General features: G+C 45.4%; 1 protein-coding gene across 4 annotated transcripts in view; it reads right to left on the reverse strand.

Moving 5' to 3' along the window:
• The window catches only part of DCLK1 (doublecortin like kinase 1), a 1,138,541-nt gene that overhangs the window by 102,082 nt on the left and 1,022,472 nt on the right, over positions 1–13,987 (reverse strand). For all 4 annotated transcript variants that reach the window (XM_078657178.1, XM_078657179.1, XM_078657181.1 and 1 more), the window contains one exon: positions 257–334. In XM_078657178.1, coding sequence (XP_078513304.1) covers positions 257–334 — 78 coding nt within the window. The remainder of the gene's footprint in view (positions 1–256; positions 335–13,987) is intronic.

Here is a 13,987-nt window from a genome sequence, read left to right on the forward strand (position 1 = left end):
ATCGAGTCTGTGCATAACAGACAGTAGAGAGCCTTTTTGGCCCACGTGCTCCTTGCAGTTGAAGACATGCAGCACAGTGACACAAAGGGCAGCATCATTGCGGAATATTGTAAAGACCAATCAAATAACAGAGTTAAGGAGAATGTCATACTTTCATAGAGTAACATTAGCAAAGCTCGACAGGAAATGACAACTGAAAGAGAAACAAGACAATCAAGATGCACATTGCCCTGTAAGACGTTGTCATTCTACATACCCACGGAATGGAGGAAAGCCACAGAGCAGGATGTATGTGATAACACCGGCTGCCCAGATGTCCACTTTCAGGCCATACCTGTAAATAAACCACATACTGTTGGTTAAAGCTGGTACATTGGGAAGTTTTTAAGTGCTAAAACATGGCATAAACTCTATAAAGAATGTTATATTATATTTTATGTTATGTTAACAGTGTTTTTATAGCAAGCTAATCACTCTTGAGGGTATACAGGTGCTTAATAGGAGGTGTGTTAAGCCAGCCCTCTAGGGTTTACTTGAAAAACCCAGGGCTTTAGCTTCTTGTGAAAGTCAAGGAGAGTGGAGGAGGCTCTGATCTGTTGCAGGCAGGGCCAGTCTAGCCATAGAGGGCACCGGGCGTTTCCTCGGTGGGCTACCAGGGTGGGGGCCGGTTTTGGACCCCTGGGGCTGTTTTTTTAACCGAGGGCAGGTTTTGCAGCATAGCTGCAATATCAGCCCCTATAACAAAAGCGAACAACACCGACACTGGCAAACAGCTCTGCTGCCCCCTACCCCGGTGGCTTGCCGAGCTGTTCTACCAGGGCCGGTTTCGGTTCACAGTCTGGCCGTGGTTGCAGGAGGTCAATCCAGTTTTTAGGAGCCAGGCCCAATGAGTGCGTCCCTCTGCTCTACGTGTGGATGGTGTGTTAATGGCAGAGCGGAGGTGTCTGAGAGGTTGGTAGAAGTAAATGCTGCTGTTGAGGCAAGCGAGGCCTGTGTTGTGGAGTGCTTTGTAGATGTGGGTGAGGAGATGGAACTGTGCGCGCTTTTGTATCGGGAGCCAGTGGAGTTCATTAAGGTGTGGTGTGATGTGGGCTCAGCGTGGGAGGTAGAGGACTAGTCTGGCTTCTGTGTTTTGGAGGTCTGGAGTTTTATTGAGAGCTGGATATAGGGTGCTCCCATAGTCTAGTCTGCTGGTGATGAGGTATGAAGTGATCATTTTCCTGGTGTTCCTCTGGTTGTCACTTGAAGATTGTCTTCAGCATACTTAGGATGTTGAAGCAGGATGTGACCACTGCATTGACTTTGGCTGCCATGTCCAGTTTGTTGTCTAAGATGATTCTGAGATAGGCGTGGTGGGTGGGTCCAAGGTAGCGTGAGCCACCAGGTGAAGTACCATGTCAAGGGCTCTTTCCTGAAGATCACCATTTCAGTCTTGTCCGAGTTCAGTTTGAGGCAATTGGATTTCATTCAGGTGGCTACTTCATGCATGTGGTGAACGTGTTCCTGGCGTTAGGTGTTTTGTCTGAGAGGAACAGTATCAGTTGTGTGTCATTGGCATAAGTGAGGATGTTTATGTTGTGGGCTCGTATGACATTGGCCTGAGAAGTTATGTAGATTTTAAGGAGCATCGAGCTGAGCAAGGAGTCCTGTGGGACTTCGCAAATTAGATCTCTTGCTTCAGAGAAGTAGAGAGACACACTGACGGTTTGGGTTCTTCCAGTGAGGAAGGAGCAGATCCATTTAAGGGCATGTCCCTGGATACTTGCTTCGTGGAGTTGTCAGACGAGGATGGGAGAGGTGTTGAAAGCTGATGGTAGTTCTAGAAGTTTTCCTCCCTTGTCGAGGATCCTCCCGATGTCATCCGTTGCTGCTAGGAGGGTGGTTTCCGTGATGTGGTTGGTTCTAAATCCTGATTGTGTGGTGTTGAAAAGCTGGTGTTTGGTGAGGTGGTTGGAGAAGTGCTTGTTAATTGCTTTTTCTAAGACTTTGGCTGGGTAGGAAAAGAGAGATATTGTTCAGTAATTGGTGAGTTTGGTAAGGTCGGCCTGAGGGTTCCTTTAGGAGGATGTTGATGGCTGCATGTTTCCATGGTTCCAGAAAGATAGCTGTACTGATGGAAGTGTTCAGCATGGAGGTGAGACCAGGGTTTCTGGTGCTGGGCGTGGTCGAGACACAGACAGGCACATATGGGCTAGCCATTAGTGTGCCAGCAGCTCTCATAATACACATGTCCGCTGTATGTCTGTGATGCAGTTGCCATAAGGTAGGTCCGGGAAAAGGGCAGAGCACACAGGAGGTGGGCAGGGCTGAGGAGGAGCATGATGGCAGGAAAGGAGAGGGGTTGCGAGAACAGGTAAAGAGCGTGTGGAGGAGGAAGGGGTGCAAAGAGGGAAGGAAAGGGGCATAGAAAGAGATGGAAAGATGGCAAAGAGTGAGTTAAAAGCACAACAAAGTAGCAGAAAGAGCAAGGGAATAGGCAAAAAGAGCAAGAGAAAAGGCACAAGGAGTGAGTGAAAGCTACACAAAGTTGTAAAAAGTGAGAGAAAAGGCAAAAAGAGTGAGAGGAGTAGTATAAAAGTGACAGAGAGAGAGAGAGATAGAGAGAGATCAAAGTGAGGGAGAGAGAGAGAGAGCACACAAGAGAGAGAGAGGCACATGGAGTGCCTTGAAGCGCTGGAGTCAGGTCCGGCAAGATCAGAGGACAGGTCGCAGGTAAGGCTGAGGGTGTTGGGCCTGTGCAACTGCTAATGAAATGCATAATCTAATATGAGATCACTACTACATTACACAGCATGGGCAAAATAAACCATATGAAACTAAATGTGACCATTCAGTTACATGGTTTTTGAATTATACCATATCAAGATATACTCTAGTTCAATACACTTTCACATGATGGACCAGACATCAACCTCCTATAGCAACTTTAAATATTATCCAACTTGTTCAAAATATACTTTTTCTCCAAGTAAATATGGGAAATGATATGCAGGACTCATCACAAAAGCTAGAGTAGGGGGGCGGGTGAGTGGCAGATTTGAAAAATTGCACTTTCCCACACAATATTTTAGGGAGCCTGTATATAAAGTTATATCACAATTAATAATCTGGAAATGATGCAGGTTTTGAAAGGCAAAAACCATCTGGTAATGGAAACCAAGCACACAAAATAGAGTCGTTCTTCCCCCAGCCTACATCGATTTTCACCAAGGATATATTTGGGTCACAAAAGATGTATGCCTGGTGAGTGAACCTTGTTATGTACGATTTGTTATAAGCTCCAACCCTCCACAGTTTGTCTTTTTGGGATGCCAAAAGCCTGAAAAATTGACACAGGACCTCACTAAATTGTATTATTTCCAAATGATTGTCCTTTTGTTAAAAATTACTTATTAAGCGTGTGTGATATTTGTGAGATGTGCAGTTGAAAGGTTTTTATTTCTCCCTCATTTTCTTTACTAAAGTTTTAGTATGTAAATGGGTAGTAATTATGTGTTACACTAAAACACTCTTTTCTATTTAAAGAGTTTTATATAGCGCTGGCTAGACCCGGAGGTATCAGAGCGCTTTACATGAGAAACAACAATGTAACAGAAAAAGTTCAACAATAACACAATAAATCACAAAAATTAGGCAATACAATTAGGAGAGGAGAGAAAGGAGAGAGACAAGTAGTGAAGGGGGCAGGGAAGGTGAGAGAGGGAGGATAAGGGAAGAGACAATACGGAGAGACGGAAAGAAGTCTGTCTAAAGACCGACTAGGTAGGTGAAGACCAAGGAGGGAATCCACGGCCCATCTCACCTAAAGCTAAACCAGGTAGCTCCATCGGGCATCAGACAAAAAAGTTCAGTCTCAATACATTGAAAGAGGGGAGAAGGACAAACATAAATAGAGGGAGGATGCGGTAGGAGACGACAGGAGGGATGAAAGGAAGTGCAACAATGTGGTTTAACAGTATGACAGAAAAAGATCAACAATTACACATTACATTAAACCATCAGCAATACATTAGGAGAGGAGAGGGAGGAGAGAGAAAAGAAGTGGGGGATAGGTGAGGTGAGAACGTGAGAATAAGGGAAGAGACAACAGTAGAGACGAGAGGAAGTCTGTCTAAAGATCGACTGGGTAGGTGATGACCAAGGAGGGAATCCACGGTCCATCTTCTCTATAGCTAAATCAGGTAACTCCATCAGGCGTCAGACTAAGTAGTTCGGTCTCAAGTGTCGAGGGAAGAGGTTCACAGAAAAACAGGATGGGAGGCAGAAACGGCAGAAAGACGAAGGAAAATCTGCCCAAAGACCGTCTGGGTAGGTGACGGTCGTGGGGGAAGTCCCAAAACCCATCTCCTCTATAGCTATCAGGTAGCTCCACCGGGCTATGGCCAAATAGCTAGGTCTCAATGGGAAACATTTAAATAACATGGAGGGCAAAATAAATGGAGCGAAGAGGGGAGGGAACAGGGAAGGTGAGAAAGGGAGGACAGGGGAGGAGACAACAAGGAGAGACAAAATGAAATCTGTCTAAAGGCCGACTGGGTAGGTGACGACCAAGGAGGGAATCCACGGCCCATCTCCTCTATAGCTAAACCAGGTAGCTCCATCGGGCATCAGACAAAACAGTTCAGTCTCAATACATTGAGAGAGGAAAGAAATAGAGATATAAATAGAGGGAGGAAGTGGTAAGAGACGACAGGAGAGGCGAAAGGAAGTCTGGCTAAAGACCGACTGGGTAGGTGACGTCCAAGGAGGGAATCCCCGACCTGTCTCCCCTATAGTTAAACCAGGTAGCTCCATCAGGCATCAGACAAAATAGCTAGCTCTCAAATTACGTGGGAAATTCACAGGTAAACAGGGTGGGGACTAGGACAAGGACAGGTGACGGCAAAGGTTTTGTATAGCGCTGGCTAGAACCGGAGGTATCAGAGCGCTTTACATGAGGTTCCACAAATTACAAAATTACATCAGTTACGATTTACATCAGTTGCTAGACACACATTACAAGAGCATAGAAGACGAGATGAGTGAAGTGTAAATGGGAAGGGGTAAGGGTAAAGGGGTAGGAGGGAGGTACGGAAGAGAGACAAAGGAAAGTCTGCCCAAAGTCCGGCTGGGTAGCTGACGGTCGAGGGGGAAGTCCCAAAACCCATCTCCTCTATAGCTATCAGGTAGCTCCACCGGGCATTGGCCAAATAGCTAGGTCTCAATGGGAAAACATTTAGAGAACAAAGAGGGCAAAATAAATGGAGCGTAGAGGGGTAATGGGGTAGGGTAAAGGAGTAGGAGGGAACATATCACAAAGAGATGCAGGAAAATTCTGCCCAACGTCCAGCTGGGTAGGTGACGGCCGAAGGGGAAAGTCCACAGCCCATCTCCTTTTTAGCTACCAGGTAGCTCCACCGGGCGTCGGCCAGAAAACTAGGTCTCCACGCACCCGCGTAGCTAGGGGGGGGCGAGGGGGGCGGACCGCCCCAGGCGGCACTGTTTTGGGGGTGGCAACAGCGCGACACTGGTGTGCCCCGTTGCGGTGGCCTTTTTATTGTACAGTGCTCTGACACCTTCGGGTAAAGTCCGCGCTTTAATGCATTAAATAAAATCCTGACATTAAGGCAGTGCAATGACACATCCATTAGTCTGGCACGGTGGGCGGACGTCACGTCACGTCCTGTTTCCAAAGGCGGGGAAGTTGGTTTTTGGAGCAGGAAGCGGCTCGGCCTGGCTCTGCGGGCGCCACCTCTATTATGGAGCTTGAAGCACCTGCCTCCTGCTCACAGCTGCAATGCCGCCGTCGTGTGCTGTCTCATTGCCGAGGCGAGCTGAGCTCACATCATGGAGTCGGTGACCGGTGGTTCCAGCAGCGGACACCAGGACAGTCGAGACTCTGAGCACAGACAGCCCTGGACCAAGAAAGCGGGTGGCAAACTGACTTGAAGTAAGTTCCAGCCACCCGACTTTCTATTAACACCATGCTGCTGCAGAAATACACGATTTTTAAAACGGTGCCGTCTGCAGAGGCACACGCTCTTTGGGGGATAAAATAATTAATACTACCTTTACTACCTCATCACAGTTTTTAATACTACCTCATGTATTTTGTTTGCTCACAATTGTCACTATTACCTTGTGTAAGTAACGCATGTTTTTGCAATCTGTTCTTTTATAATGTTTCTCATTATGTTTCATCTCTGTTCCTAATGTGAAGCGTGAAGCGCTCTGACGCCTTCGGGTAAAGTCCGCGCTATATAAAAATGCATAAATAAATAAATAAATAAAAAAGAACAGAAGACTGGTGACTGGCAAGATGGGATGTACCAAAGAGGGCTCTAAATAGAAAAAGAAAGTAAAGAAATAGGCGGCCTTCAGGGAGAGGCTGCTGCGAGCAGAAGGAAGAGAGGGGGCACAAGAGATGATAAGTCATGGAAGAGGGAAAGAAAGCACCAGCAGCAACAAGGAAGATGATGGGGGAGTGAGATAATTGAAGAGGGTGAAACATAATGGCATGGAGAGCATGAAATGGAGATCGGAATAAGACACAGGTTTGGGACAGTGGTGAGTGGAAGGTTGGTGATGTAAGAAGTTGGGAAATGAAGGGTAGGGGAGAAAATGAAAAGTAAAGCAGGAGGGGCTGATTGGGGTAAAAGAAAATGACGAAAAGAATGTAAGGGGAGAGCAATGGAATGAAGAGGGAAGGAAAGGAGAGTGTAAAGGAGACAAGGGGAGTCTTCCTGGTCCGGGGGACATGATGACTGCAGACAGAAGTGTGAGAAAACGAGAGTAAGAAAGAGAGAAGGAGGCGAGAAGGGAAGGACTGAGGACGTGAGAGAGGGAAGGGTAGGGTGGAGATACAGGGAAAGAATTAGGAAAGAAGTGAGAAAAGAATGACCGTGTGAGTGGGAGGGAAACAGAAGAGGAGGCAAGAGGGGGAAGATTTGGTGAGAAATAAGCAAGGAACTGGAAAATAGAAGGAGAGAGGGGAGGAAGGGTTAGAGAAAAGGGATAGGGGCCGAGAGGGGCGGAGGCTGTCCTATCATGGAGAGGGGGTCTGTGTAAATAAGGGAACCAGGCAAGAGGAATAGGGGAGGGGTGAGGGTCGAAGAGGGAAAGAAGGGGTGTAAATAAAAGTACGAAGCAAATGTAGGAATCCAGGAGGGACAGAAGGAGAAAAGATTGTGAGAGACCCGGTCCACTTAACCCCTTCGACGCTGATGACGAGCTGGGCTCGTCATGAGGTAGCCTCCTCGCACGCTCATGACGAGCCCAGCTCGTCACGTAACATGCGTTTTTTTAAAACTCAGCGTACGGGCGGAATTCCGCCCGCACGCATGCGGTTAAAGCCCTGCCTGAGGCTTTCATGCACCCCCCTACTCTATTGTGTCTCAGTGTTAATTGCTTAGACTAGCAATACAAGTTCAGCCTCAGGTTGTGAATAAATAACGGTCGGCACCACACACCTTGCTGTTATCTGCTAATTCATTTTTATCAAATTGCTCAGTGTGTCTTTTTGAGATAAATTACAGTCTGCAGAGGGGTTGTGACCTCTAAGGTACGCGTGTACCCTTCCATTTCCAGTGCTTTGCAGTCGTTTAACAATCTTCTTACAGTTTCTCGTTGCTCAAATGGGTGTAATTTCAGATATTTATGTTTCCGTTGTTTTTATTGCTTGATTTTAGTTGCGAAGAAAGTGTCACTCATAGTTGTTGAAATGTCACTCATAGTTACGCTGACATTATCAAAATGTCACACTTAGCAATCTGAAACCTTGGCAGCTATGCTTCCTTTATGTCCGGCCTGCTGTTGTTAGCTGTACTTCCAGTGCCAGCTGCGCCCCTCCACGTGCACAAACCATGAGCTGAACATTGCAGGCATTGCCCTGCAACTGCAGAAACGTAGACATTGCCGTCTGTTGTATAGTGGGGTGTCGGAGAACATTCCATAAAGTATAGAACCCAGTGAATGCTGGTAATTTCTAACTTGCACAGACATACATTTTTACAGATAAAACTAATATAGCGCACAAACGATGTGTGGAAATCAGGTGTCAATTCATCAAACAAAAAGGATTTGCATAGCGCTACATATCACCTGTGAGGTTATCTAGGCACTGTGGGGTGGGGGCAATGCTTCTGCTGAGGGACGTTAATCGAATAACCATGTTTTTAGGCCCTTCCTGAAATCCTGCAGGGTGGCAGTCTGTGTGCTCTCCTTTGTACTGCCGGTCACCAGTGTATTTAACTGTGTAGCCTTGGACCGTGTCATGTATGTGCATGTAACTCGCATGATCGAGGTAACTATTAGCAGCAATACTACGTGTCTCTCTGACATCTTTCAAAAGTGCTCACCGTCCTTTTTCCCAAGCACCCCCTATCCTCCCCCCCGTTCCTCCTCCCCCCTAAGGGGCGGCAATCTGAGGGATAGCCCCGGGCGCCACAAGCTCTAGCTACGCCCCTGTCTCCACGGTAGGGGGGAAGTTCACAGATTCAATGTCCGGATGGGGGAAAGGTCAATGTCAAATTAAATATCTCAAAGTAGGAGCACAACATGGAAGGGACTACAGTGGCAGCCATCTAGCGGTCAGGCAAGGGGTTCTGATCTTGGTGTTAACATTCATCCGGTCCCCATTTTAATCTTTTGCTCAACAGGGGGGGGGAGATTGTTGTGCAGAGGAGGAGCTTGAGGGCAGAGTCAGTACAACTAGCTGGGAATGTCTAATGTTTATAGAGGCGAAATGTTTCAATGCCTTTGCACTTTATTTAAACAATATGCAGCCTATAACGATGCACAACCAATTACTTGGGTCATACAGCAGCATCATTGTGTCAGGTCTTAGGATCAGCCTTTACATCAGGCACTATTAAAATCCATATGAGGTTGTGTTTACATTTTCACTGATGTAAAACACAAGATGAAACTACTGAAAGATAGGTGGTATAAATGGGTCTGTGCAAAACTATATGGACCATAATTAAACCAAGTAATGGGCCCAATTAAAGGGTTCTGGGTGGGTGCTGCAGCAGAGCAAGTGTGGACCCATGATCGTCGATTCACCAAAATGCCTGAGGTAGCTGAAGTGACATCACATGCCCTTTGACCTCTGATTACATCACAGGAAGTGACTTAAAATAACCTCACTGCTGGCAGCATGAAAGGAAGGGATGTCATATGACCCTTGCTCCTCATGACCTCACAGGAAGTGACATCACCAAAATAAAAAAAGTACAATAAGTAAAAAATCAAACAATAGGTTCAGGAATAATAAAATAAAAAAATACGTTTTTAGAGGATGTGCAAGTACATACTACTTAATACATGTATACCAACAGGGCTGTTACCATGTTAGGGATGTAGCCAGCACACACTCAGGGTCAGCCATCATTTGCCAAAGACCCATGCTATGCTGTCCAATTAGAGCCGCCGCTGTCCAGTTACTGCCACACATGAATGCAATGCTCATTTTCATACGTTCAACACCTTTGTGATAAAGTGTCACTCAATGTCAAAGGTAAGATGTTGTAACATCACATACAGGTACAGTAGAAACATGAAAATGTCACACAATCACAGTGTAAACTTGGCAGCTATTGTGACGCTGAAGGAGCAACATAAACACACACAGGTGTAAAGCCACCCTGCCAAATGCCATACATCTTTGGTTGACCTAATATGCCCACATTATCACAAGGACTGAAAAGTATTATGCAGTTCCAGCTGTGTAAACAAATCTGAGTTTCTTACATGTACTTCTCTCTTCCTGCCTAGCGGCGGTGCCATGCTTCATTACAGAATAATGATACATCATGGCTGCTTGGACTCAAGCCTCACATCATGTCCTAGTAATTACATGATTCTGTGCATTTAGTCTGATGCTTAACTCTAATTGGACAGTAACCATGCAATCTTAGCTCCTCCTTGTGACAATGAATAAGTGATAGTTGTTTCAAAATGGCCATCCCCATTGAGTGTGGTGCTTTTCAGCAACCACCAAGGGATGAGACAGTCAGGGGAAATAACTATGGAAAAGTTGATCATCTGTCTTTTTATCAAATTGGTGTGCAGTTCCTAACTGGACGTGTGGGGAAAGGGTCGTTCTTCGTGATGCCCTCACACACCCCGGAGGATGTCATGCTTCATCATTGGGCCATGCTCCTCTTCGGGCCAGCGCTGCAATGCCCGACGGGCTCCCATAAACGGGGCTCTTTGTCCGAGATCTTTTGTAGAAGCCGTTGGGTGCGTGCAGGTGTGAGGGATGGGTAGTGCACGGGTAAGTGAAGTAAAATAGGTCATGAGCAGCCCTACCCTGGTCTGGTTTTAATGTTTAGGTAGCTCATGGCTAATTAAAAGGTGTGTGTGCCCTAAGCAGATGTGATGTTCCTAAAGGGCTGCCAAAGTGTAGTAGGTCAACATGTTTTGTGCCCCATTTGCCCCTAACGGGTCAAGTGGCACTTCATCAGGACCGAAAAAAAACTAAAATGTGATTGGTGCACTACCTTCTGGGTCTATAATTTTTGACTAATTGCCAGACATGTAAGGGGGTACCCAAGTAGGCTAGTACTGGGGGATAACCAAGTAGACATTAAAAAACAAGTGCGTGTGTCATCGCGCTCAAACGACAATAATAAAAACAGCTTGAATTAAACTGTAATGAGACATGCACATACATATGCAACTTTGTCGTTTTATGCTCACGTATTGAAGATCATTGTGTTCCAGTGTATGAAGAGCTAGAGGGGATTAATTAGAGTGCTCTTGAAATATCAAATGCAGGGATGAGGAGGACATTTGAGTTATGCATCAAACTTAGTGCCAGTGGCGGTTCGAGCATGATTGTGGCAGAATGCAATTAATAATTGACCCCGTAATGGTAACTAGCGTAACCTGATGTTATGAGCAGGAACGTTCTTGCAAGTATTTCTGTGGTCATGCAGGGGGACCATGCACGCGGAGGAAAATGTGCCTGTGCTGGTACAGATTGTATGTAAGGTATACCTGTGCAACAAAATTACGATAGTGGCGTGACATTAGCCGGGAGTTAAAAACATACATAACAGCTGGAGGACATACATACTTCGTCCGAGCGGTTGCTAGATTTTTAAAAAATGCCGGTATGCGGAGGTCACGCTCAAATTAATGTGCGTCGCTTACAAAGGTGCTGGTAATGGTGTGACTATGCCAAGTGTCACTATGGGCTATTGCTGAAAACTGCTACATGCACAGGTCGTGACTATGCCCAATAGCTAACAGTTGCTACTTGCACGTACTGTACAGTAGTTGATAGTGAAATTCAGGAGTCGTTTTTGTATACAATACCTGGGATGGAAAAAGCATAGATCAAACACTGACCCCTAGTACTGAAGCCTAAGGCTGACGGGGGAGGCAGAGCACGTCGTTGCTCTAGAGCTGTGCAAAGAGTAGGCATTGATCATGAATGGGCGAGAGGTTTTTTGCTTACTGGAATTCCCAGATGTCGATAGGATACTCACATCGGGTGGCAAACGACTAGCGTTCATCCTACCCATAGCTCCGGGCCCCATGCCGGTTGCTTCTGGGTTCTGGCTTTTTATTAGAAGTCTGTGGCGTGCATAGGCTGGTGAGTTAACCGGAGCGGCCATCTTGGATATGAATTTGTCAAGTTAGCTTTATTTAACCAGACGTGGTGAACACTGTGTGGCAAATCTACAAATAGTGTATAATGGCATTATTGGTGTTTTGAACAGATTAATGTTTAAGACCAATCTATGATTTATACTGAAGTTAACACTTGTGTATGGACCAAACATGGCGAACAGTATGTGGGCAATTTCTTTTAATTGTGTATAATTCCATTATTTGGCGCATGAGGTGTTTAGAACAGGTGAACATTTATGTACGAATTAGTTGTGAAATCCACCAGTTCCTGTTATTTGTCTATGTCGTGCCTAACCTGCTGTCTAAGGCACGGGACCTAAATGGTGGAGCACAAGGTGACCCACTACGAATTTCTGTTAGAAAGGTATGAAGGTATGGCAGGATGTAACAAGGGGCAAATTAGCGGGACAAGTCCTCTGGAGTCCATGGCTGGGCGCGAAACGGGACGCTTGCCGGTGTGTTTTTACCAAGGAGATTGTCCGCTTTCTGAGAAATCTGCCCAGTGGAGTGAGTTGGCAAATGGCACTGCCAGATCATCATACATTAAGGCCCTGCAAAGTAACAAAGGTGTTGTGTTGGCAGCAGGACTTCCTATTGACTACCAACAAATAGCCACAACCCACCACGAACTTCACCATCTTCTAGACAGCACTCAATCAATGATTCAGAAAAAAACACAGCACTGAAATAGCACTCATCATGGCCACCAATGACATTCAAATCATCCTGGAATATGGAGAAACAGCGGCCTTCATCCTGCTCAACCTCTCTGCAACCTTCAACACTGTCTCCCACAACACCCTCATCAAAAGACTCCACTGGATTGGCACACAAGGATCCACTCTCAAATGGATCTGTTCCTTTCTCACAGGAAGAACCCAAAGAGTCAAGCTGCCACCTTCAGAGACCAAGAAACTGATATGTGGAGTCCCACATGGATCATTCCTCAGCCCCACCCTTTTCAACAACAAACACATGACACCGCTCACCAACATCATCTGATCACAAGACATCACCGTCATCTCCTTGCCATTGACACTGAACTCATCCTCTCACTCATGGAAAAGACAACAACCCCCAGAACCAACTTCATGATAATGATAGCAGACTGGTTGCAAACCAACTCTCTGAAGCACATCTCCGACAGGACAGAAGTACTGGTCCCAGGGAAATTGCTCCTTTTACACCACTTATAAATTATTAATCATATCAATGCCTGCAGCCTGGTCTGCTAACTGGTTATATCAACATATATGGTGCACTAAGAATTAGACAACGTTAATAGCTCTCTAAAGCACTTTAAAGTTATGAACTGCAATTGGTGTCTATTACTGGGATAATGGCCTGGTGGGGCCACCATGACAGTTCTCACTTTTTAAATATTTTTCTTAAATACAGTCTGTTTTATGTGAAGGAAACAGGATTACGTTAACAAAAATAAATAATCTTTTTTGAAAAGTTTGAACGTAGGGAATGGTCTCTTGCACCACAGTCATTGGTCCACTAACTTTTTTTAACATCCCAAAGGGATCCGTTACCTTTTGCAAATGTGTCACCACCCCAACTCGGGCATTGGTATCTTTTCAATGTTTTGTCTCCAGATTTGGGTCACAAAACATGGCCACATTGCTTTGCGAGTTACAATTTTGAAGAGGCACTTTAAACACGCCCCTTCCAAAAAACGATTTATTATGCGTTTCTAACCACTTACTGAATCGCAAAATGGGTTTTCTACAAAACAAAAAGGCCATTTTGCAGTTGCAAACTAACAGCCTTATTCATCAACGGGCCGTTTTGCGAGCCCCTAATAGCGATTCATAGCGAATCGCTATTAAGGACTCGCAAAACGGTATTCATGTAGGAATTGCTAAATAAATAGCGATTCCTACACATTCCTTATTTGCGAGTAGCAAATTGCTAATCGCAAATAAGGAATAACTCCCCATTCATTCCTATGGGCCAAAAGGCCCATAGGAATGAATGGGGAGTATTCCTTATTTGCGATTAGCAATTAGCTAATCGCAAATAAGATAGCGATTTAAAGGGTGCCAGGGGTGTCCAAAGGACACCCTGTAGCACCCCTTAAATGCAAATGGAAACAGGTGCTGCGCACACACATGTCCAAAGGACATGTGTGTGTGCAACATGCAACTTAGAAAAATGCTTTTAAAAGCATTTTTCTAAGTTTTTGCTATTTACCGAGAGGTCTGACCTCTCGGTAAATAGCGGCCCAAAATTGCATTTTCGCAATTTTAAAATGCTTCATGAATTGCATTTAAGGAATCTCAAATAGAGATTCCTTAAATTCAATTCTTCGCAAATGTGCGAATTCTGAAATAGCGAATTTAGCATTTGGGATGATGAATCC

The sequence above is a fragment of the Lissotriton helveticus genome, chromosome 8, assembly GCF_964261635.1.
Source record: "Lissotriton helveticus chromosome 8, aLisHel1.1, whole genome shotgun sequence".
Classification (NCBI taxonomy): Eukaryota; Metazoa; Chordata; class Amphibia; order Caudata; family Salamandridae; genus Lissotriton; species Lissotriton helveticus.